Here is a 22,832-nt window from a genome sequence, read left to right on the forward strand (position 1 = left end):
GAAATGGAGTTGTTATTATTATTATTAAAATTGAGCTATTGGTTTGAAGAATGTAACTCTAAAAATCAATACATCAAAATGTCTCCTTTTGTCATTAAGGATGAAAGTGATGGTGGGATTTTTTTTCTAAACTTAAATATTAGATTGTTTAAACCAAACTGTTAATACCAATAAACTAGCCAAACTATTGAATCATTAAACTGCTAATAGAATTAATCACTGTCGAACATTAAATTACACGTTACTTGCTAAAAGATCCATAAAGGATTTGAGTTTGTCTTAAGCATGACAGTGTCCTCATTTATAAAAATATATGCTGCAGGCCTAAACATGATCTCTTAAATAGGACTCGAATAGAATAAAATATATTTTTTTGTTTTACGAATTAACTACTTTATTATTATTATTTGTTTATACTTTGGGCGTCATTTATACGCTAAAAACAAGACATTTACAGACTAAAGGCAAAACGAGAGGTATAGGTGTCTCTCCAGTTGATAAAAATTAACAGACTTCAGCGTCCACCGAAAGCGCTGGGCGTTACCACGGCAACGCAACCAGGAAGTTGAACCTGGGGGAGAGTGGAAGGGACGGTTTGTTTTTGTTTTGTTTTTACGGCAAATTAACTACCTTATCGTCCACATGACTTCGTCATAATTTCAGAAGTTGTTTGCCAAAACCTTATTGTAACATCGTCACTGCGAGCCCAGGATGTCTGCGTCCATGAGAGCCAATTCAGCACCAAGTTCATCGAGGCCGGAGCGAGCACTGGACACCAGAGGTGACGATAGTGATAGAGACTAGCTTACCGTTACAGTACTCAGTTAGTTTAACCAGAAGAGATAATGTTAGGAAAGCATTAGGCTACCCATACTGCCACAGAACACAGCACTTTCACACATTACAGTAAGGGACTGTACTTCATTTATCAGAGGAGGTGGGTGGCTGGTATTTCACTTCTTCCTCTTTTTTTTTTTCATTTTGACCCTCCCCAGTGCTAAAAAAAAGAAGAAGCTATATTTCCTTGTGCCCCCCTGAGTGACTGGAGGGGAATGTATGACTCTCCCTTAACCATAAAAAACATATTTAAAAAAAATCTCACTATATGTATGTATGTATGGAGCCCACAGGCGTTTCAGGATTTGGGGGCCTACCCCTGACTTCTATAAGGCATTCTGGAGTATCCTCCCCCAGGAATTTTATTTTATGAATAAGCCCTATTTTGATGCTTTTCAAAAATGTACTCTAGCTTCTTTTTTTACCCCTAGCATTTCTGTTTTTTTAATATTTGTATTTTATTTTCTTGATTAATCATTAATTGTGATGAATAACAAATTATTAGTAGCTGTTGGTAATTAGATAGATAGATAGATAGATATACTTTATTGATCTAAAAACTGAGAAATTGGGGAATAATGAGTAATTAGTATTACTTTGCAACGGCTATCACTAAAATTTAGAGAATTTTGAGGCGCTTGCATTTGAGTATTTCTATTTTAATCTACTTTATACTTAATACTCCACAACATTGTTCTTTTTAGTCCACCACGTTTGTCGGCTTAAGTTACTTTGAAAAATTAGATCAATAATAGACAATATAATCAACTATTAAATGACTACATATAATTAAAAAATACCCATAAGTATAAGTAGTAGAAGTATATTTAAAATGAGCACCACCTTTAACTGCTGCAACATTATCTGGATTACTGGTGCGTTTTCTCAATGGCAGGCGGTCACACAAAATGCACTGCTTGAATAACACAGACGACACAAAACTTGTGTTTTTGATCAACAGTATTTTATCATTTTTGAAGGCTTTAATGCATAAATAAAATGACATATTATGACATCCAGGGTTTTTTTTTAAAAAGTATATTATTAAGTCTATCCTTATTTTTATAAAAACATATATACATACAGCCTACTTAGATCCAGATTAAAAAAAACAAAACAAACAAAAAAAAACTCTCTGGGCTGAAGCCTCAGACACCCAGGCCTAAAAACGCCACTGAAGGAGCCAATGCAATGTGAGTTATCAACAAAACAATTGCTCAATTGTAACATTCAGAAAATCCTTGTTACTAGTGACACTAATGTTGACACTAACTAATGACACTAATTTTGTGTAATTTAAAAAACTATGAGTACGTATTTCTTTGGGGAAACTAATAAGTCACACTTTGTTTTAAATGCAGTGCACATCATCTATCACTTACTGCTTTTCAGATTACCTAAATACTCTTCTATCAGCTGAAATAATACTATTCTATCTGATGCACAATATCTCTTTCCTCCCTACAAGTTTTGATAAACTAAACAAATGTTGTCATATATATCCTTGTTCCTTGTGTGTGATGCAAGAAAAATATGTAAACATCAAAATGTGGGACAGCTACGGTCTATACAAATATACCATCCCCTCATACCAAAGTCAGAGTCTAGGTTTGTTTGATTTGATTTTTTCTCAGTGGCAGAACTGAATTGTCAAGTCCCAGCAGAGAGCAGAAAGAAACAACTTCCTCCTGTCAACAACCACATCATCCCAGATGAACTATTGGTCAGCCTTACCTCCACTGTCTGCAACAGGAGCACACTCGGGCACACTGCACACCATCGGCACTGCAAGGTACATTCAAGCCCTTTTTGTATGGTTATTTCTGTGTGGCTGAAATTAGTTGACACAAGTGTTTCTAAGATGACTTTGTTTACAGAGCTGTGGAATCAGACGGCCGGATGCTGTTTGGCATCACCCTCTTGGACGAAAGAAATACAAATTCTTTCTGGAGCAGCCAACGTCCTTGACTGGAGCTGGCAGGTGAGCTAAACCATCAACACATATGCAACAACCTAAACAATGTTGTTGCAACAATGTAGTTTCTTCAAAGATTAAGTTGAACTGAATGTCAGTCAGTGATGTTTTGCTATCTAGTCAACAACATTCATATACAAACTCTTTCAGTGATTACAGCAACACATTTATGTATGTTTACTCTTGACACTAACAGAGGACAGGATTAATACAAAGCCAGCTAGGATTCAGTTTAGCAATATGATAAGCAGATACCTTTTAAAACCAAACTAATTTTAGTTTCTGTATAAAGTTACTTATTTTTAATCAGATAATTATATTTATCTTATATCGGGGCAACCTTTCATGTCTCAAAAAATCTCAAATCTGGATTCCTAAAATCTGCAAATGACCTAAAGAAACTTAATGTGTTTTTTTTTTCTCTCTTCTGTTTTGACGGTGCCCATACAGGGACATTTCGTTCCTGTGTGATGCTATGGAGACCCAGAGGAGGACTACACCCCTCCCACCACTGACTGACAGAAGTGGCACTGGAGATACACAGGTAAGGTGCCTCAGCTGACCTGGGCTGTGTTCAGCTTCAACAAAACTTAGCTTAATGTTTATTTAAGCGAAAACAGTGGTCCGCTGAACACCCTGTTGTGTTATGCAAGTGCATTCCCTTATGTTATGGTGGGGTTTAGTTCAGTTCAGTTCAAAGGGGACAAAGAATTGACCTGAGAAACATATGTTTACATCGTGAAAGCAAGTTTAAAATAAAAACTAAAAAACGTAAGTACAAGTAAAGATCTGCTTGACATTTATTTATGTACAAATCACTGCTGACACCTCTGACATAGCTACCATTTTCAGACTGAACATGCCCCTGTTTCACTATCTGGCCTTTTAACCCTTTACCACAAAAATAAGGAGGGCCTTATAATATGCCTTTTTTGCTGACAGTTTTTTTTTCTTAGCAGCATAATGTGTGGTATAAAGCAAAAGCAAGGCTTTACAATGCAACAAAATCTACCAGATGTGACAAAAAAACAAGATATCTCAGCTCAAAAACCATAGTACTTCATTGTTCATTCTACCAAAGGCAAGGCAAACCAAGATTCAAATACATTTTTCATTTGAAGTAGTAGAATATTTTACAGTTGTCTTACAAATGCTGTGATTTACTGTAATAGTGCTGACTATAAATTCACATTTGCTGCCATTTATCAATATATGTACACAATTATACAGTGTGAAGTGATAACCACAGCCAGTCTGTCTTTCAGAACTTAAGTGTCTCAGAAAGTCTGATCCCAGAAGAATATCACATTGTCAAACACAAAGGGCTACGGAGCCTCGAGTTCTTTGAGGAGTGAGTCTGCCTCATTATGTTCATCTACTTTACTCATCTTTACTGTGCACTCTTACACTATAGTATTAATTATATTGATTCTCACTTTGCTTCTCTTCCTCAGTGCATTCACAGTGCAGCTGCAGGATGATGAGCAGAAGTTACGGGTCTTCCCTTCACTGTGAGTTCAAAAATATTATTTAATTTAATTTAATTTACAGATGAAGCTTAGTGGTGTGGTCTTCATTGGAAGAATTGCCTTGCCTTACTAATAATGATACAGCTTACTGGTAGGGAGGAATACTACTATGTACTATCAAGTAGGCAAAGTTCTGATATTATAAGAGATAAATGTTGTTCAGGAAACACTTGAATGTGTAGATGTACATATTTGTATGTATGATCTGTGTGTCCAGGCGGCCCAGTGGCAGACAGGAAGTGCTCCAGCTGATGAGGATAATGGACGACATGCTGGAGAAGGCTGGAGTGGATCAGCGGAGAGAGGAGCTGACTGAGCTCTCCCAGGTAGGCAGACGGAGTAGGCCTTCATGCACAGAGAAAAATACAAATTGGTGCCACATCAGGGTTTGATGTTTTACGTCTATTTGGGTATTTATGTGCATTCCTTCTTGCTAAAATGTGTGTATAAAAACAAAAGTGCTTGGATATTCTCAGAGACAGTTTATTCAAATGTCTTACAGATGGAGGGTCTGCTGGAGCTGGTGCAGGTTGAGCAGAATATATACAACATTATTTTCCATGAACTGATCAGGCAGGTCAGCGTGGGCTGTGCTGAGAGAGGACAGCTGCTTGCCAAACTCAGGTTAGCAGCCAACACATAAGGACAGTAACTGCTAGTAGTAATCGTAGAAGTTCATTTCAATCAGCATTTTACCCTTAACAAAAAATACATTGAAGTTTGATCTTCTTAGCAAATAAAATACATTGAGGGATTAAGCCAATCGAAATGGTGTAGGCTGAAGCTCAGGCTTATTATGCCTTCCTTTTTTACAGAACAAATTTAGTTCAGCCTCTCTCAAACTACATGGCACCACTTGGCAGATAGTTTCATAAGACTTAAAACCACCTTATGTGAAATAAAGTTAAGTTAAAGTAAATTCTTAAATGTATTTTGACGGAAAGTTTGAGAGACATTTTCCATTATCAGAAAATCTTTTCCAGTAATGACCCCAGAAAGCCTATTTCGCAGCAGCTCATGTGTTTGTGTGTCCAGACAGCGTTACCAGTCCCTGCTCGAGCGAATCCCCCGCTGCCTGAAGGCTCTGCACACTGAGGCAGTGGCACAGCGGGCTCTGGACCGCCGGCTCACTGAGGAGATCCACCGCATCAAGAGTTCCATCCAGCAGCTCAACACGTATGTAGGTCAGGTGTGAGACTGTGGGGTTATGATGAATGGATTGATTTTGAGCTGTAAAGTACTAGAACATGCTTATACAGGAGATAATAAACACAGGAAATTTAAATAATAGCACTGATTACAATGTATGAATATGAAAAATTAGTGTGTTAATTTCTGTGTGTGTGTTTATCCTCAGGGAACTTGTCAGAGTCAGAGACCATGATGTCTTTGTGTCCCAGCAGGCAGAGCGTGCTCACCAGCAGCTGGCTGGGGCGCTCGAGCAGAGTAACACCAATTCAGAGTGAGTCCCTGGTAAGACTGAACTGAACTACTGTTCATTCAGTCAAAGCCAAGTGTTTGTCAGTTAGTGCATTCCAAAATTCACCAGTGTAAACATTATAAACATTTCTGGTCGATATGAGTGATTTATTTCATGCAAAATTTATTTGCGTCTTCGTCAAAAAATGAGTAACACAGTAAAAGTATTTATTTGATACTTTGACAGATGCACTAGATCAGGTACTGCTATCAGTGCATCCATGTTGTAATGTACACAGTAGTGGTTATTATATCATTAATTATTACCACAAAATATTTTAGTGTTTCAAGGAAGCAAAAAGTCTAAGTCAAAAAGTCCTCTGAGATGGAGTCTAAATGCAACAGAGGTTCAGTAAGCATACAGTGCAAAAGTACAACATGTGACCAGGTGTTCTGTCTACAATGGTCCTTGTACTCTTGTCAGTGTGGTCCAGGGTTACCACGAGCTGTATGAGCTGCAGAGGGGACGCCTCGAGGCTCAGCTGCTGCAGATGACTGAGGAGAAAGACTGCTGGAGTCAACTTACCCTCTGCCTCGCCCTCAAGGTGTGTGAGTCAGGATCTAGTCTTTTCTTTCAATTCGACTCATCTTGCATGTTTGAGGGTGGTGTGCATAATTAATAGTTGATTAACCCTTTAACACCTGGGTTGACATCAATATTCTTGTGTAGCATTCAGTCTCCTTTCACTAGCATTTAAACCTCGTGACACCTGAGAAAATTGGTTTGATTTCTGTAATTGCAAAAAAAAAAAAAAATAGTTAACGGTGATCCATTAAAGGGCTTTTTGGGGGAGTTTTTCCTTATCTGCTTTGAGAGTCCACAGACAGAGGGATGTTGTATGCTGTAAAGCCCTCTGAGGCAAATGGTATGTCATACCAGGCTTTATAAATAAAATTTACTGACTTGACAGGACAAAAAATGACATGAAAATTAGGGGGATTATTCTATCAGAAAAACAGGGAAAATGTCAAGAAAACTATAAACGTAATTCTTTTAATTAGATATTTGCTGAAGAGAATCTCCACAGACCTGAGTGTATGACAGGTGCATCGGAGAAGGGTGCAATTTATAAACAAAGAGAGAAACGCATGCTCACTGTTCAGCTTACTACAGACGTATTTATAAAATTAATATAACCATGTTTCGCTCCAGCAGATGTCCCTCGGGTAATTATAGATTTAAAATTATGTTACAGAAAAAAAATTCATATCACTTAGCACTTTCTTCTGTCTTATCTTTACTTTTATTTTTTGTTATTTTCAAATACATTTTTACATAGCTTTTCAATCATTTCTTGCTTTTGTGGCCCTTTCTTGTTTAGTTGCTCATTGCTTTCTTGCCTTGTTTTGTTGCCTTGCAGTTCCTTGAAAGGAACTAAAACAAGTCCAGTTGTCAACGAAACAGCACTTATGAATACCATGACCTGGATGACTGAGAACCTTCATCGACATTGTAAGGATCTGATTTTTCTGTGATTGTCAGGTGATCAGTGTGAAGAAGCTGCAGCAGATCAGTCGGCTGCATATCATCGAGCAGAGCTGGTTCAAGACGGCCGAGCACTGCAGCCTTTTCCTCACTATGAAGGTAATAATGCAGTTCCTAGCTCATAGCAAAAACACTCAATGCCCTAGATGACTCTTTAGATATATCCCTGATTGTTCATTTACACTATGCCTTTGACAATCAAAATGTAGGACACGGAGGAGCTGAATGTCATCATGGAGCTTTCTACCTACTGGAAAGAGCAGCTGACTGCTTTCATGTCCCAGCTGAAGAAGACTGAGGATGCTCAGTGTGAACAGATGTGTGCCATCCAGCAAGGCATCGCCAAGTGGCTCGCCTTCTGCACCACACAGAACAAGTAAGGCCGAGCTAAGATATCAAAGCGTTTATGTAAGGTTACATGATTATCCATTAGTATAAAGTGCTATCAGTTTAAGATAATGTGTTTTTCTGGAAAACCGTAATAGCCCACTCAACACCTGGTGTGGTGTCAATGATTAGCAAATGAAAAAGATTGATCTGTGTGTGTACTCTACCAAAGATGCTCTTACTCTCTTTCAAGGTGTCCTGACCCAAAATATGAGAAAGCATCTCTGGAAAAGATTCATGCTGATTTGAAGCAGTGGTCAAATGTAAGAGAGTACATTTACTTCCTCTGTGTGTGTGCATGTTTTTCTCCTACCCATCAGTGTTATTGTGAATGTATGTGATGTATCTCACCTTTGTCTTCCACTTGTGTCTCTTATTTCTGACAAAAGTCTCATTGTCATCGTGTCTGTCTCAGCTCTGTCACGTTTCTGATGTAATCACATCATCTTTTCACTTTCACCTAACTGATCAGCTTCAAATCTCTCATTATTACCATCACTTGTCATGTCTGATGCTCCTCATCTATGTCATGCTGTCATCCGTCCCTTTCATCTTGGCTTTCTCGTATCAGTCAACCACTGATCACTCGTTACTCATCTGTGTCTCTGTCTGAAACCAATTGGAAATTGGCAAGACACCCCAGGAGAAAACATAGTTTTAAATGCACTGGTTTGAGATTTTGGACTATATTGCTGTCCTCCTCCAAACTATTCATTTTAGTCCAGATTTTTGTAAATTAAGTTCAACAATGCCTTTTTTTGCAAATTTAAACACATAAATTTCAGAAAACTTGTAATACAAAAAATAAATGTCTAACTGTAAGTAATCAACTGGGGAAGTTTCATGGTGATATCTATTAGCAGAAATGTTTGCCCTGTTCACCTGTAGTGTTTTATTTTTGTCTAAAAAATGTAATATTGAAATGCAATTTTATAAAATTATTTTTTCCCCCATACTCCGAGCCAGGAATTTCCACTTCAGTAGCACTTACATACACAAACCTTTCCAGTTTTATTCCCATTTATATTCTCAAGGTTTTGTACAGAGGGATTCATTCAAACATCATTCATAAGGTGATTTATTTAAGGTTTTATTCCTATTCTAGAAATATAGTGAAGATTAATTTTTTTTTCTAATTTATGGAGTGATAAAAAGAGATATCAAAAATTATTTTAAAGACTCTGCTTTTAAAGGAAATCTGTGCAAATTGAATTAGATAATTAATCTTTTGCATATTTCAACAAACTTTCAGAAAATTTGTAATACAAAAAACAGTTATAGATATTTCAGTTATTTACTGGGTGAGTTTTATGGTAAAATCAGTATGTTAAAAAATTATAATTATAATTATAAAAATAAGTATGAAAGTAATTGGTGTAGGTCTCAGTTGAGAATTGATGTTTAAACAATCTTTAAACCAGGACAAAGTAGTTTTTCAGCATGTTTAAGGTATTTTTTTTCTGTCTATGTTGTAGGTAGTGGACATTTTGACAGTCTGAGATTAGATTCTATTCCAAATGTGTAGTGGATAGTGGATATTTGGGGCATACAGTATGTCTAGTCAGCAGCTGAGTTTTTTTTTTTAATATTGAAGTCCTCCTCTGTACTCTGTTTCTCTGCAGACATTGGCCCTCCAGTGTGAATGCTACCAAGGTGACAAGCTTCTTTCCTGCCAGCAGACACTGGGTGAGCTTGGTCGTGTGCAGGAAAGATGTCTAAATATGAGCCTTGAGCTGTTCAGAAGACACCCCTCTTCTGATGGTGAACCCCCCGCAGGCCAGCGGGCCCTACAAGAGCTGGAGAGCGTCCTATCTGAGCTCCTCAAACAGCTGGATGAACAAGTCAGTGGAGAGAAAGGTGAGAGCTGATAGAGGCACAATTTTGAATAATTTAAAAAGATCAAGAAACCATGATTCTGAGGCCGACAGGTAAGTACAGTATTCACTGTCATTTGGTGCTTCTTCAGTTTTTTTCTTTGACTGTACTCCGAATAGAAATGTGCAAAGAAACAGAACTGATGACAGCTGCAAAATCAGGACTTTGGTTAGCGTCACAGTGTTTGGTCCTGACACAAAAACACGTACACACTCATAAGCTATAGCCAGACAGCCACAGAATCTCCATATATCTGTTACTTGTTTTAATGGTTCAAAATAAGAAGAAATGTTTCTTGTTATAACTAATGTGTTGAAACTGATTCTAGTCATGCTGTTTCAGGGATCCACAGACAGATCACGTCACTGCGTGGGTTGATAGAGTCCTGGGGTTCCAAGCTTGGTGCAGTGATTGGTCATCAAGAAATGATGTCTGTCTCTGACGGGCTGAAGCTGGAGAAGGAACTGCAAAACTGGCAGAGTTTGGCGGAAAAAGCCTCTCAGAACGTCTTCAGCATGCAGACAGAGAATGAAAAGGACAAAAACAAACCTGACATATAGTAAGTTTTGACAGTGGATGTAATGAAAAGACATATGCCTCATTTATCAACATTTTGTTGATATGTTTGTAATATACTCTCATGATAAAACTTTTGAATGTTCTGCAAGAAAAATTTGATATTCTGTGTGTTTGTGGAGCAATTGTATACATGTTTTATTATGTATACTCACATATGCATATTTTATTATGCTTACTCCTGATTCACAAACACTGTGATCTGTGACATATTATGAGAAAGTCTTAAAGTAACACAGCAACAAATTTTCACTAATGCGTGCAAATTGAGGCTAACTTTTAGATATATGTTTGGGAAAAGTTTTTCGTTGGAGTTTTTTCTTTACAATCTTAGTTTTAAGATTTTATGTCTTTATTAACACACTGTGTTTATTGCTTGTGCTAAAATGTAATAGAAAAATACAACTTAGAAATTAAAATGACATGTCTCAATACTGAAATTCCTGTTTCTGTTATGTGTGATTGTTTCTTCAAATAGTAGAGAAGCAGAAAACGTGTTAGATAAAGTGCAAGAGTTCATAAGCAGCCTGACGAACTTCACTGATGGTGAGAACCAGAGACTCAGTGAGCAGGTCAGTACAAACCACGTTCACTCAACACATTTTCAAAAATGTTCACTCGAGTGTTTTGGAACAAACATATCAGCTGCATAAATGTGATGCTCAGATATTATACAGACAATTCATCCAAATGGCCAAACACGTATGTTTCAGGAAGTCTCTTAGGTGACAGCAAATACTTGATTTGCTGTATTATTTTTAATGAATGTGTTTGTTTGCTTTAATATTACAAGGTGCTTCCTTTGAGTTTTAGTATTTCCTCTCCCACCAGGCCAGTTCTATTCACATGGCTCAGACCCGCTGGATGTTGGATCTGTTGCTCCTCATGGTACCTGACCATGGTGAGGACAACGACCAAGTACAGGAACACTACTACATTACAAATGTCTCCGTACAGACCCTGGATGAGGATGCTAAGATGCTGGCAGAGAAACTGGACTTTTTTTCTACATACATCAGCAGGTACCAGAAGTTTTTACTTGTTTTTACAATTTGCAGTTAGGCATATGCTGTTAACCAGAGTAAGTCACAATTAGTGCACAGTACAATAAGTACACCTTTTTATCTCACACAAGTACTGAACTGAATTTTGATGATAACCTATTTACACCACACATACTGACTAACATCACATAGGAATGAATGTTGGCTAAAGTATGTTTAGTGTAAGATTGAAAGGATCATCAGAGGGGGATTTTCTCTATGATTTACTTATCAGGAATTGTGTGCTTTTGACTCCAGATCTTGCAAGCTGATTCTGGAGGAGCGGATTCTGCACAACTCACGTGAAGTTGAGGTTGAAAATGAGATGAATGAGTGCAAAAAGCTGCAGGTAAACAATGTTCTGATACAGAATTAGATACAAGCAAGGAACTGGGCTATCGTCAGATCCGAAAACGTTTACATTTCACCAGTAATCATTACTTTAAATACACTAGAAAAATCAAGAGATGCATCATGTTCAGTTTTGAGACCAAACAGCTTGTTGTGTTCAATTATTACAAGGCTCCAGAAGAGGGAGACACACTGCAGTCACATACATGGGTAAGATAAACCTTAAAAACCTGGATCTGTACTATCTGTCCTCAGACGGAGTGCAGTGACTGGGTGGAGACCTGTTTAATCCTGCTCTCTGGAGTGACAGGTGGTCCTGTGGGGCTGCCTGTCCGACAGGCTAACCCCGCTTCCAGCAGTGATGTCACAGTCTCTCCAGCAGACAGCATGGAGCCTTTGGTGAGGAGTCCATTTTAATACAACCCACATGGATAAACCTTATATTTTTATTATTATTTTATTTTTTATATTTTATTTTAAAAAATATATATTTTCATGTAGTTTTGTCTTTATTATTAAAGAAATAACTGGTGTCAGGTGACTGGCCATGTTGCTCTTGCTACAGTGAAGTAGAGCCGACAAAATAGGAGAGTTTGTATCAGATTTTACTGTAGTCAAGGTCAATGTGAGAAGAATGAGAAACTTTGCGTGTGTGTGTGTGTTTGTGTAGGTGAACGTGGAAGTTTCAGCTGATCCTACAGCAAACAGTGAGGTCAAAGATGAGACTGAGGCAGAACTGAGAGAGGTGAGTCGTATTACTGTAACAGCTGTGGAGTACAAGTGAAAAACTTATGATACCATGTTACTGTGAGATTGCTCTTTAGAAAATGGAAAAAAGTTTGACTACACAACCCTAAACTTGTTTTGGAGCTCATCTCTTGTTATTGGACACACTGTGGAGGTCATTCACACATCCAAACATTTTGTAGTGAGTTAAAGGCTAAAAAAGGAGAAATGGCATGAATGCTATTGATGATAAAGGGCAACAGGCAGTAGTTAGACAGTCTATTATTTGATCAGGTGATCAAGTTTGAACTCCTGTCTCAGTCAATATCTGCCCTCTGAAATTTCACTGAATAGGCAATTAGGCCTAGAGCAGTCAGGTTTTCATTGTGAGTTAACAAATTGATGGACCTTTTGTCCACATCTTTAATCCTATTTTCAGTTGAATGTTTGCTTAAACATTTTATGGCCTTGTCACAGTATAAATGACTGTAAGTTGTAGGTTGAATAATGACATTAAATGGAATTGTATTTACTGACCAGAGCTGTTTGTTTCCCATTCGTTTGAAAATCATGGAGTACAGTTTATTATAATGATAATTTGGGATTTGTTTATTGAAATAACCAAATTAATGTTACAGTAATCATGATTCTAATGATGAGGGCAGTGATGATTCTCTTGTGTCTCCACAGTGTACTGCTGAAGGACATGAAACACAACAAGAGGCTTCTCAGGTATCGATATAATTTCCATCAAGTGTACTTAGTTAAATTATTGTCTACACATAAGGGTAAAAATAATTTTAGGGTATCTCATCTGATATTCTGAAAATCCTGGGGCAGTCTGGAACAGTGACCACAGACATCTATAGTTCAATGTGAATGTTATAGAGTTAGTTTGTGAGATAAAAGACACAATTTACAAAACATATATTTCTTTGAATTGTATTGACTGCTCCCTCAGATCAGGAAATCTTTGGAGTATCTATGAATTTGGAGATCTGCATTGAAGACAGAACAGTGTGAAGAAATGAGATAATTTCTTCAGGATTACAGGGAATTTTACAAAAGAGTCTTATAAAAGAAACATGATTGTTTTACACATTTTTGTACTGTATTAACCACACTATTTGGCAAAAAATGAACAGTGATTTTGTTGTTAATGTTGTTAACCTGCAGGGGGAGCTAATGGTTTGTGAGACTCCAGTGCTGAAGCTGATTGGCTATGATGGAAACATTACACAAAGAAAGCTGGGAGAGAGCAGTGTCTACCTGAACGGGGTCAGACAGTTAAATTACACACTTTTTCAGTGTTAGCATTCTTTCACAGTGTATAGAACTGAACAAACTGTCTATCTGACATCTGTCTGTCTCTGTGTCTGTCTCTGTGTCTGTCTATCAGACTGATTTGGTTATATCTCCAGCAACAGATGAGGCCCAGAAAGCTTTTAGTGATCTCACCACAGTAGGATTGCTGCAGCAGGAACTGCAGTAGGTTAACTTTATTATTGTTGAGTGGAACACTGTTTTTTTATGTCCTCCTAAACTCAATGTTGTTGTTTTATTTCATGACTCCTCTTATGACACTTGCTGGCTATTGTCTTTTTTGTGTCTCCCATTAATTGTTTCCTTTTTGTCAAAAATTACTCAAAAAGAAACTTTTACAACTTGCAGATTCAAGTGGAGTTTATTCAGCAAAATCCCATTGTGGAAATAAGTTTGTTGGATGTCCACACATCAGCTGAGTTTCTGTAGTTGTTCAGAAATAGAGAGTGGACCTCTACTGAATTGTGGATGTGAAAAGGACATCCAGGTCAAATTTCTCTCCGTGTGTGTGTCAGTGACTCAGAGCTGCGGGTCCAGAGTGTGGAGCAGCGAGCCCTGAAGGCTGAGGAAGCTCTGCAGGCAGCGCTGGAGAAGATTCAGAACCTGGAGAGACAACTGCAGGGTCAACCCAGTCTGGAGGTCAAATGTAGTGAAGGTACAGACTAAACAAAAAAAAATCTATAAACTTTTGACTTAGACAGAGAGACAGTATTAACGCATTTGGGTGGTACATGGATTTGTTTGTGTTGCAGAGAAAAAGAAAACACCTCCACTTTCCCCACCAGCAGTGACAACTCCAGCTGCCCCAAAGAAAACCACAGCTGAAACCAAAACAAGTGGCACCAAAAGGACCAAGAAACGGTGATTTGACGTGATCAGGAGGTGTTATAACTTTATGTTTATAAGCTATATTTGAAATCACTTATAGGGTTTTGTATTTCATGCATTTTCGTAGTCGTAGCAAGATTCATCATCTGCACTCCATCACAGTTTAAAAGTAGTAAAGGAAAACCACCCAAAGATATTAAGACTTCTGGCACGCATTACCAACGCTGGCTTGTTGTGGTTTTGTTTAACCTTGTAATGTGTTTTTGACTCGCAAGTTAAGGAAGATTAGTTTTTGTTGCCTTTAAAAAATAAAGTTTCTGCAGACGTTACTTTTAAATGAGTTCAACTTTGGAGATTTATTTTCAAATACAACACAAACTCACTTATCCTTCAGTTTAGGCTCTCAGATCCTCCATAGATAAAGCTCACCAGTGTAAAACATTCAAAAGCTCCAAACAATTAAGTCATATTTGAAATCATGCTTAAATCAACAATCATTTAACTCAAGGTTACACTCTTTAGCATGATCAAAATCTCTATTAAACTCAACCGTTAGCTGAGAATCACTGGCTTTAATTTGCCTCTGTTAGGTGTTTAGGAATAATTCATTATGAACTTTTCAGCAATAATAAGCTTTCATGTCTATCACATCATTGGCGAGTCTGTGTCTGGCTCCGCCTCTGTCGTCCCTCCTTCTCCCTCCACAGCAGGAGGAGGAGGGGGTGGTAAGGATGAGAGGTCAGGGGTCACGCTGAGGAGATCTGGAGGGAGTGGAAGGACCAGGGCAGGATGGAGGAGACGGAGGGAGGCCCTGAACCCCTCCCAGACATCTCTCTCCCCTTCTGCTGCTTTGACCTGATGAAGAGACGGACTGATGTCGGAAACGTATTTATACTACTGAGAAAAATGATCCCCCTGGCAGAGGTAAACCTAACTTTACAGATCTGAAGAAGCATTGATCTGCATACTAAACCAACGCCACGCTCTGGGATGAAAATACAGAAAAAAATATTAGAATGGAAATGGAAACAAAAGTGCATTGAGTATTGGAAGGCTCAGGAACAGAGATCAGCCACTGGCTTTATTTGCTGTCAGCTGCTGTCTTTGAAACTGCCACTAAGTTAAGCCAAAGACATGTTCTGATTGTACACAGAGGCTTTACTAAAGTTTTTCTACCTACATTCCACAAGTTTTACAAATAATGCTGATAATAATACGCTTTCTGAAATGGTAACTGAAAATGCATTAACCATGAACATTTAAAATGCAAAAACAAGTATTAAGATACAGTAAACAAACATCTGATTTTTAAAAAGGTAGTATAGTTTTATATATTTTATAGGATATAGTTACTCACTTTGGCCTGCTGTTGTCTCTTGGCCTCAGCTTCAGCAGCCAGACTCTGCTGTAACTCCACAGGAAAACTGAGCTCGTCTCTGACAGAAAATCAAACACACGCCCGGTCAGCAGTACAGTACACCACAAATCTCTACATTCTTCTTGCTGTTTACCTGGAAAAATCAAAGCTTTTATAAGAAAAAGAATTTGCACACAGAAAGTGAATCATTTTTTCAGGAGCACTGCTAATCCATTGTGTTGTACAAATCAGATCTTAAAAAGAAAAAAAAATCTTGATTCTTTCAGCAATTTAAAGCATCAGCTGTGAATATGAGGTAATACTGTTAGGCCCTCACTTTTAAAGCGCCCCATTGTGCCTTTTGCACTAATATTGAACAATCAAAAGTCGTCACCCAGTGAAGGAGGGCCATCAAGATCAGACTGTACCAGGGCCGGCCCTAAACCTTGGGGGGCCAAGCAGATTTGATTAGACAGAACAGTTTACAGAAGTTAGCCTGATTACTGATCCCTCATTTCACTTTCACGCTGATGTTTTTTTTTCTCTTTTTGTGATCAGAGGGGTAGTTTGGTTTAATCCTCTCACTCAAGTTGTAAATACCAAAACCTGCTGTGATACAAGGGGGAGGCCTTGCATAATTTGCTGAGCCTATGCACTTCCATAGTGAGTGTAGGGTCGCCGACCTCTGCTTTTGGGACATGTGAAGCGTTCTTGGTGGCCGTCTGCTGGACATGGGGCCCTAAACTTTCACTTCCCAGAATGCATTGATGCCACATGATGTTATGTGAGTTTTAACCTTGACTTCAATTGAAACACACTTACTGAGATACAGATGCAGCTGAGGAATCACAATTAATGTTTTTTTTTTTATCTTCAGTCTTACATGTCTGCTCTCTCCACCCTGATGCCCCAATGACAAGCAACAGAGTCAACCGCTGCTTGTATCTGCAGTCCAATCCTCCTCCTGTGCAGCAGGACGTGGCTGAATGTGTGCTGTGCAAGAATTTCTCTGACTGCTGCTTGGACCACAGTCTGCAGGACTGTGGTCAAACAGGACAGAGCCGTGCTGCACAGAGCTACGTTCTCTATCTGGTAATAACACACTGCACTCAGCTCCGGCCTCACCAAGTCCTTTGTCACCACCTGCATACAGGCATATGAGAAGTCACAAATTGAATGCAATTAAAGCCTTGTCACTGTCTCACAGATTAGTTTAGCAGGGGGTAGCGTTTAATTTCCTCACTATCCTAAAAGGTTAAGAAACACTAACAAAGATTTAAACTTCTGTTGCTGTTGAAGTGACAAATAAGTCTGATCTCTTTATGGACTGTGAAAGGTGTACTGTATGCGCAGGGAAGGTGCATATACAGTTAACAGTTAACATTTTTACATATTAGGTTGAATGTGAATATGTCAGTAGTGTTTTGCTTTACTGTGCTGTACCGTGTGAGAAGGAATCTTCAGCATGTTCAGTCGTATGTCAACCTTGTGACACACATCTAGGATTGGGAGGTAGAAAAGAAGACCTGGAGAGGGGGAGGAAAAGGGTTTGATCTAAGGACAGAGTTTTCATATTAAACTAACTGTTAACCCCCAAATCAAAAATACATATTTTTCATTTACACATAGTCCTATTTATCTGTCTAGATTGTTTAGGTTTGAGTTTCAGATCTCTGACACCTCTATCATCTGTAGAGATTTCTGCCTTCTCTTCAATATAATGAACAAGGTTGCACTCTGCTTGTGGTGCTCAAAGCACAAAAAAAATCAACATCAATGTCTCTTTCTATAAATCATGACCTATTTACTCAAGATATTCCACATACCTTGATGTGTGCAGTTTTATGTAGGAACTATTTTCTTTCTACTGGACTGCACCTTCTAACTGTGTTACTGCACAGAAGGAAGTGTGCGTGTACTCATAAGGAAGAGGCTCATGACAGTGCGAGATGTAAACATTAATGATGTCCTCTTCACCTGAGCTGTAACGTTAGTTGGCTCAGTGGTGCTAGGTCAGCTAGAAGTGGATGCACACTTTGTTGTGTGTGGTGATCCAGTTGGGGGGTGTAGTTCAGTGGAGAGAAAATACTTCCCACATGAAACTACTCAAAACAAGGTCTTGAGTAACTGCATCATGATTTCTGGAAAGAGACAGATCTGTTGAGTTTTTCAAATGTGTTTTTGGTGATTTGAGCACCACAAGCCTAGTGTCTTCTAGTTCCATTATGTACATGAGGAGGCAGACAACTCTAGAGCTGATATCTCCAACACTCAGCAGCTCACACCAAAACAATCTAGAGTGATAAATACCACTTCAGGTAAATTATGTATTTTTAGATTTTGGGATGAACTGCCCCTTTAATTACAAGTATGTTTTATTAAAAATGATTTTCCTAAGACTGTATGACTATATGAGAGAATGCATGCAGATGACTAACACAATTTTAACTAATTGTTGGGTTTCCAAACTTTACATGATTCAGCTGTATGATGATCACCTGCCAAGCAAACCCAACAGCAATTCAAACAATGACACACAACCTCAGAAATCGCAAGTTAACTGTTTTGCACTAAAAAAATGAAAGTAATTGGTGACAACCTGGTCCTCTGGGTTTTCCACGCAGTAGATGACCCAGTCTAAAGATCACAGCTCTCTCATGCTCCCTCACCACCTGTCAGTCAAACAATGATAAGCATCAGTCACTAAATATGAGCAGAAGACAATGTTTGCTGAAGTGTCCAGTTAACATACAACACCAGAATGCCATCTTTAATGCAGTACTTTTGTTCAGTAACAAACAGTGTAGTCAGACAGTAGTGGGGCATTGACAAATTTTACTGTGTTTGACTCAAGATGAAACAATGGCTATGAGGTGAAAATAGTACCTCTACATTAAAAATAGCTGACTTTCATGCTAAGATTCCCCAACATTCATTAATTTCTTCAAATATTTTACTTCTTGTTGAGGTTGAAAAGGTAGAAATAGTGTTTTGACCATTCAGAGATTAAAATTAAATGATAAAAATCTCTATCTTTTACATCTCCATCACAAACTACACGTGCCTAGCTGGTTTTACTCATCTTAATCCTTTGATTAAATTTACAAGGAATCTCACTCATAATTCGAACATTGAACAGTTTTTGGTTTCTGTTAGGTCTGTGGTTCATACTTTGACACAGAACCAGATGGAAAGTGGGAAGAAGAGGAGAACCAGAGCAAAGACGAAGACCATCAGCAGCCACTCAAACACTCCCAGGCTCTTGCGCTTCAGACCTGCAGAGATCCACAGTACTTAGTATGAAGAAATACAACCAAGATCTGATAAAATAGAATTCAGAGTAAAGTTAAGCATTTTCATAAGAGCTGCCAATGAGTTATGATTTATCAATATCAAGAAAAAAATCTGGATGAATTTATTTCTTTTTCCACATGCCTGAATTTACATTACTATTTATTTAACCCTTTGAAACCTGGATTGACATCAGTTGCTTTTGTGCTGAGTTTAGACGACTTTCATTAACCATTTAAAAATCGGAGCAGATTGGTTTGATTTCTCTCACATGGGAAAAGGCAATGAGCAACTTTGCAAAAACTGCAAGAAAACCTGCAATGAATTAGTCAGTGATAAGAAAATGCCCTGATTTATTTTCTTAAATGAGGTATCCAAAAAAAAAAACTAGGGAAAAATGTCAGGAAAACTTTATTTTTATTTTAATAATATTTTAAAATTATCTTAAAGAAAAAGTAGTCAGTTTTCTTGTTTGTTTTTACCTTTTGTTGCTTATTTCCAGGTAATTTATTATAATACTATAAAATATTATTAGAATATTTTTGGGCCATGTCTAGTTAATTTGCTCAGTGCCTTCTTTTGATAGAAATCAAATCAACGTGCCCAGGTTTTAGAGGGTTAATTATCTGTAATTCTTTCACAAGTGTCTACATCCCTAGGACATAAAACAATCCATAACATTGGTAAAATCACTGTTAAGCTCTCCCCTCACTGCGTGTAAAATGTATGCCCTCGACTTACCATCCTGCTCTGCTGCTTCCAGGAGCCCCAGGTTCTCCTCCTTGACCTCCTCCTCTCTCACGCTGTCTATGTCCACCACGGTGGACTTCACCTTCACTTCTGTGTCCTGCTCTACCTTCACCTCATTTGACTCCAGCTTCTCTTTCTGTGGCCTCTCTTTCCTCACTGATGATGCCTTCAATGGCCTTTGTCGGTGACTTCTGGGAGGCACAGAGGCTCCACTCTCCCTCTCCTTCCTGGGCGTCATTCTGGATCTCGGAGGAAGACTGGAGTGGACTTTGGAGGCCTTCTCCATATTGGCTGGAGGCTCTGCAGTAAAGAGCATAGGAGTGATGCTTCTCTTTGGATGTTCCTGCTCAGTGGGTTAGTGGACGGTTCTCTTTTTGGGTGAAAGCAGAGAGGCAGGAGGACATTTTGCAAGTTTTAATGCTATGAGTTGCTTCCTCTGGCTGGAGGTTTGTAAATGGAGACACTGGTGCTGCCGTCTCAGACAGAATACATAGATGACTGTTGGAATGTGGGAGTAGGACAGCAGTGGGAGTGCCACTTGCCGCCCTCTCTCTCTTTCTCAAATTTAAGGTCAGTGAACTTCTGTGAGCGTGATATTCAATCAGGCTATATGCTGTCAAAGCAGCAAACTAAATTAAAAGAAAATGATAAGTGAGAAATGTGAAAAAACATCAAGTGATCTTTTACATAGATTCAGAAGGGCATTATAAGACATAAATCCAAATTTCCAGGGGTTGCTGAAATAAGTTTATTTCAGCAATTGTCTGTTTGCATAATTCTTTGCTAATTCTTACCCAAAAGCTTTTGTAAGGGTATAAACAATGGCAGTAGTACCACATTTTTGGTCCTCCTTACTGAACCTAATCTCTTCTCTTAAGAAAGTAAACATAAACAGAGCATTTCCTCATTTCTAAGTAGAAAAACAAAATTTTGGTCTTACATTTGGTATATAGCATGGTAACACATACACTATATATAGTTATATGTGACCTGATAAAATCACTGACATCATTGCTTTGGAAAGTGAAGGTGCATGCCAGTGGGTGTCTTGTGGGAACATTTTTAATTGTATGCCATTAAATCATGCATAGAACATGCTACTTAAGTACATGTCATATAAAATATAAAACATGCATACTAATTGCATTAAAAACCTTTATAGCTCTAGTCCATTTGAATGGATTTTGTTTCTCCCTTGTAAAACCAGTGCCATCCTGAGAAGTCTGTGGTCCAGAATTCAGATTACTGCTGGAGCACATTGTGTCAGTGGAGCTCAGGGAGTCACGGTGCATCTTCAGTGGGAATGTGCAGACTCAGGCCTCTCCTTTCCAAAGAGCTGATGAAGTTTTTTTCTCTGTTTTTACAGGAAAAGACACAAAGTATCCTCCCGAATATATCCTTAATTAAACTGAAAATTAATTATGTGGCCTAGATGTTTTTCTGCTACGGAAGTCCTGAGTCTAATTGTGTGCAAACCCAGGCAAAGGCAACGGTGCCTATAGGGTTTCCGATAATACACTGTGGTTGAACCGGGGGCCAAGTTCCTGGTGGTTAGAGGGCCACGGCTCAATGTGTGAGTAAATATGGCACTTGTATCAATATGAAGATGTCAGTATGAGTGCATTATTAAATACTGAGAGTAACATTATCCTGAAATTTGGGCACATGGATATGGGAACCGTATTGTAACATATTGAATAATTAATTTCACTTACATGCACACACAAATGTTGAGTTACATGTTGTGATTTTGTGTCTCTTTTTTTTTTAGCCGTTATAAGGTCCTTCTGAGGTAATTTTGCATATTGTTTTGGTCATTTTGTGTCTCCTTGTGGTTGTTTGGAGTGTCTCTATGGTAATTTCTACTTGTGGTTGTTTTGCCTAATTTTGTATTTTATGAATCTTTGCAGTTCCTTTGCATCCCTTTGTGGTTGTTTTGTGACTTTTTGAGATCATTTTGTGTCAGGGTTTTTTGGGGTTGTTTTATGTCTCCTAATTTTTTTTCTCCTTGAGGTCGTTTTGAGTCTCTGTAGTCGTTTTGTGTCCAGTGGCTGTTATTTAATGTCTCTTTGTAGTTCCTTTGCATTCCATTGTGGTCTTTTTGCATCTCTTTGTGTGTACTTGTTGTAGTTTTGTGCCTCTTTGGAGTTGTTTGTGTCTTATTGAGGTGATTTTGTGTATTTTATTGGTCGTTTTGTGTCTCTGTTGTCATTTTGCCTCACTTTGTGGTTGATTTAAATCTCTCTGTAGTCATTTTGTTTCTCTTCATCGTTCAATTTAAAAATGTCTTTGTGTTTTTGCATGCCTTTTGTATTCTTTACAGCCTTTCTGCGTCTCTTTGTGGTTATTTTGAACTCCTCATGTTAATTTTGAGTGACATTTTGCAGGTGAAGACCAATAACAGTTCGTTAAGGCTACTTTTCAATTTTTGTAAGATTTTTAAAAATATTTTTTACAATCTATAGTTGCTACCAATATGAACAGAATAACAAATGTATTACACCTTACGTCACCCTTTAAAAGCCTGTTTGTAAAAGTAACAATTCGGCTACTTAAAGCCATACTACCCTGAAAGCTTTTGATCTCGGCAGTATAATAAAGGTATGTGGATGGGAGACCGCCTGGAAATACCCGGTGCTGCGGGCTTTTTCACTTCTCTTTACAAACAGCAGAGGGCGCTGCTGTCTCTTCAGTGGAGTCAGAGCTTGGAAATAGTTGAAAGTGGTTTTAAAGTGTTTTCATCCCGTTGTACAGCCTTTATTTTAAGTCCTGAAAATATGGAAACCATATTTTTAGCCGTATTGTCCATTTTATATACACAATTCTGCTGTGCTTATCAGAATAATCCAGAGTTCACGTGAACGAGTTTCGTGCTCGTTTATTTTTTTCCTAACATCGTCAGCGTTGTTTTTGCAATAAACGATCTGTGTTCGCGGTGTCACGGTAACTGCAAGACACTGTGCAAGCTTATTAGCGAGGCTCAATGAAACGGTCGTTTTTACTTATTGCAAGCTACACA

The 22,832-nt window shown here is 38.2% G+C and overlaps 2 protein-coding genes across 3 annotated transcripts; one reads left to right on the forward strand and one right to left on the reverse strand.

The window, feature by feature from the left end:
* The first annotated feature begins 552 nt into the window (after positions 1-552).
* Positions 553-14,752, forward strand: axdnd1 (axonemal dynein light chain domain containing 1). 2 transcript variants are annotated; one of them, XM_042483968.2, is made up of 26 exons: positions 553-781; positions 2,472-2,629; positions 2,715-2,818; positions 3,263-3,356; positions 4,078-4,163; positions 4,267-4,323; positions 4,559-4,667; positions 4,844-4,965; positions 5,377-5,517; positions 5,699-5,803; positions 6,245-6,365; positions 7,304-7,405; positions 7,516-7,682; positions 7,887-7,956; positions 9,316-9,550; positions 9,911-10,127; positions 10,623-10,716; positions 10,976-11,166; positions 11,446-11,536; positions 11,794-11,937; positions 12,209-12,283; positions 12,955-12,996; positions 13,441-13,542; positions 13,664-13,752; positions 14,103-14,242; positions 14,340-14,752. In XM_042483968.2, exons 1-26 carry the CDS (start codon positions 712-714, stop codon positions 14,450-14,452), a joined length of 3,039 nt encoding a protein of 1,012 aa, XP_042339902.2. In that variant the 5' UTR covers positions 553-711; the 3' UTR covers positions 14,453-14,752. The 2 variants fall into 2 exon arrangements, with proteins under 2 accessions (XP_042339902.2, XP_087933715.1); XM_088077589.1 differs by having other exon boundaries at positions 2,478-2,629.
* Positions 14,753-14,893: 141 nt separating this feature from the next.
* nphs2 (NPHS2 stomatin family member, podocin) lies at positions 14,894-20,297 on the reverse strand. The gene is made up of 7 exons (XM_042484218.2): positions 19,805-20,297; positions 18,944-19,047; positions 18,372-18,444; positions 17,216-17,298; positions 16,656-16,915; positions 15,773-15,851; positions 14,894-15,270 (listed from the first exon to the last, which is right to left on the reverse strand). Exons 1-7 carry the CDS (start codon positions 20,127-20,129, stop codon positions 15,061-15,063), a joined length of 1,134 nt encoding a protein of 377 aa, XP_042340152.2. The 5' UTR covers positions 20,130-20,297; the 3' UTR covers positions 14,894-15,060.
* Positions 20,298-22,832: the final 2,535 nt, after the last annotated feature.

The sequence above is a fragment of the Plectropomus leopardus genome, chromosome 5, assembly GCF_026936395.1.
Source record: "Plectropomus leopardus strain MGB_pleo_1.0 chromosome 5, ASM2693639v1, whole genome shotgun sequence".
Classification (NCBI taxonomy): Eukaryota; Metazoa; Chordata; class Actinopteri; order Perciformes; family Serranidae; genus Plectropomus; species Plectropomus leopardus.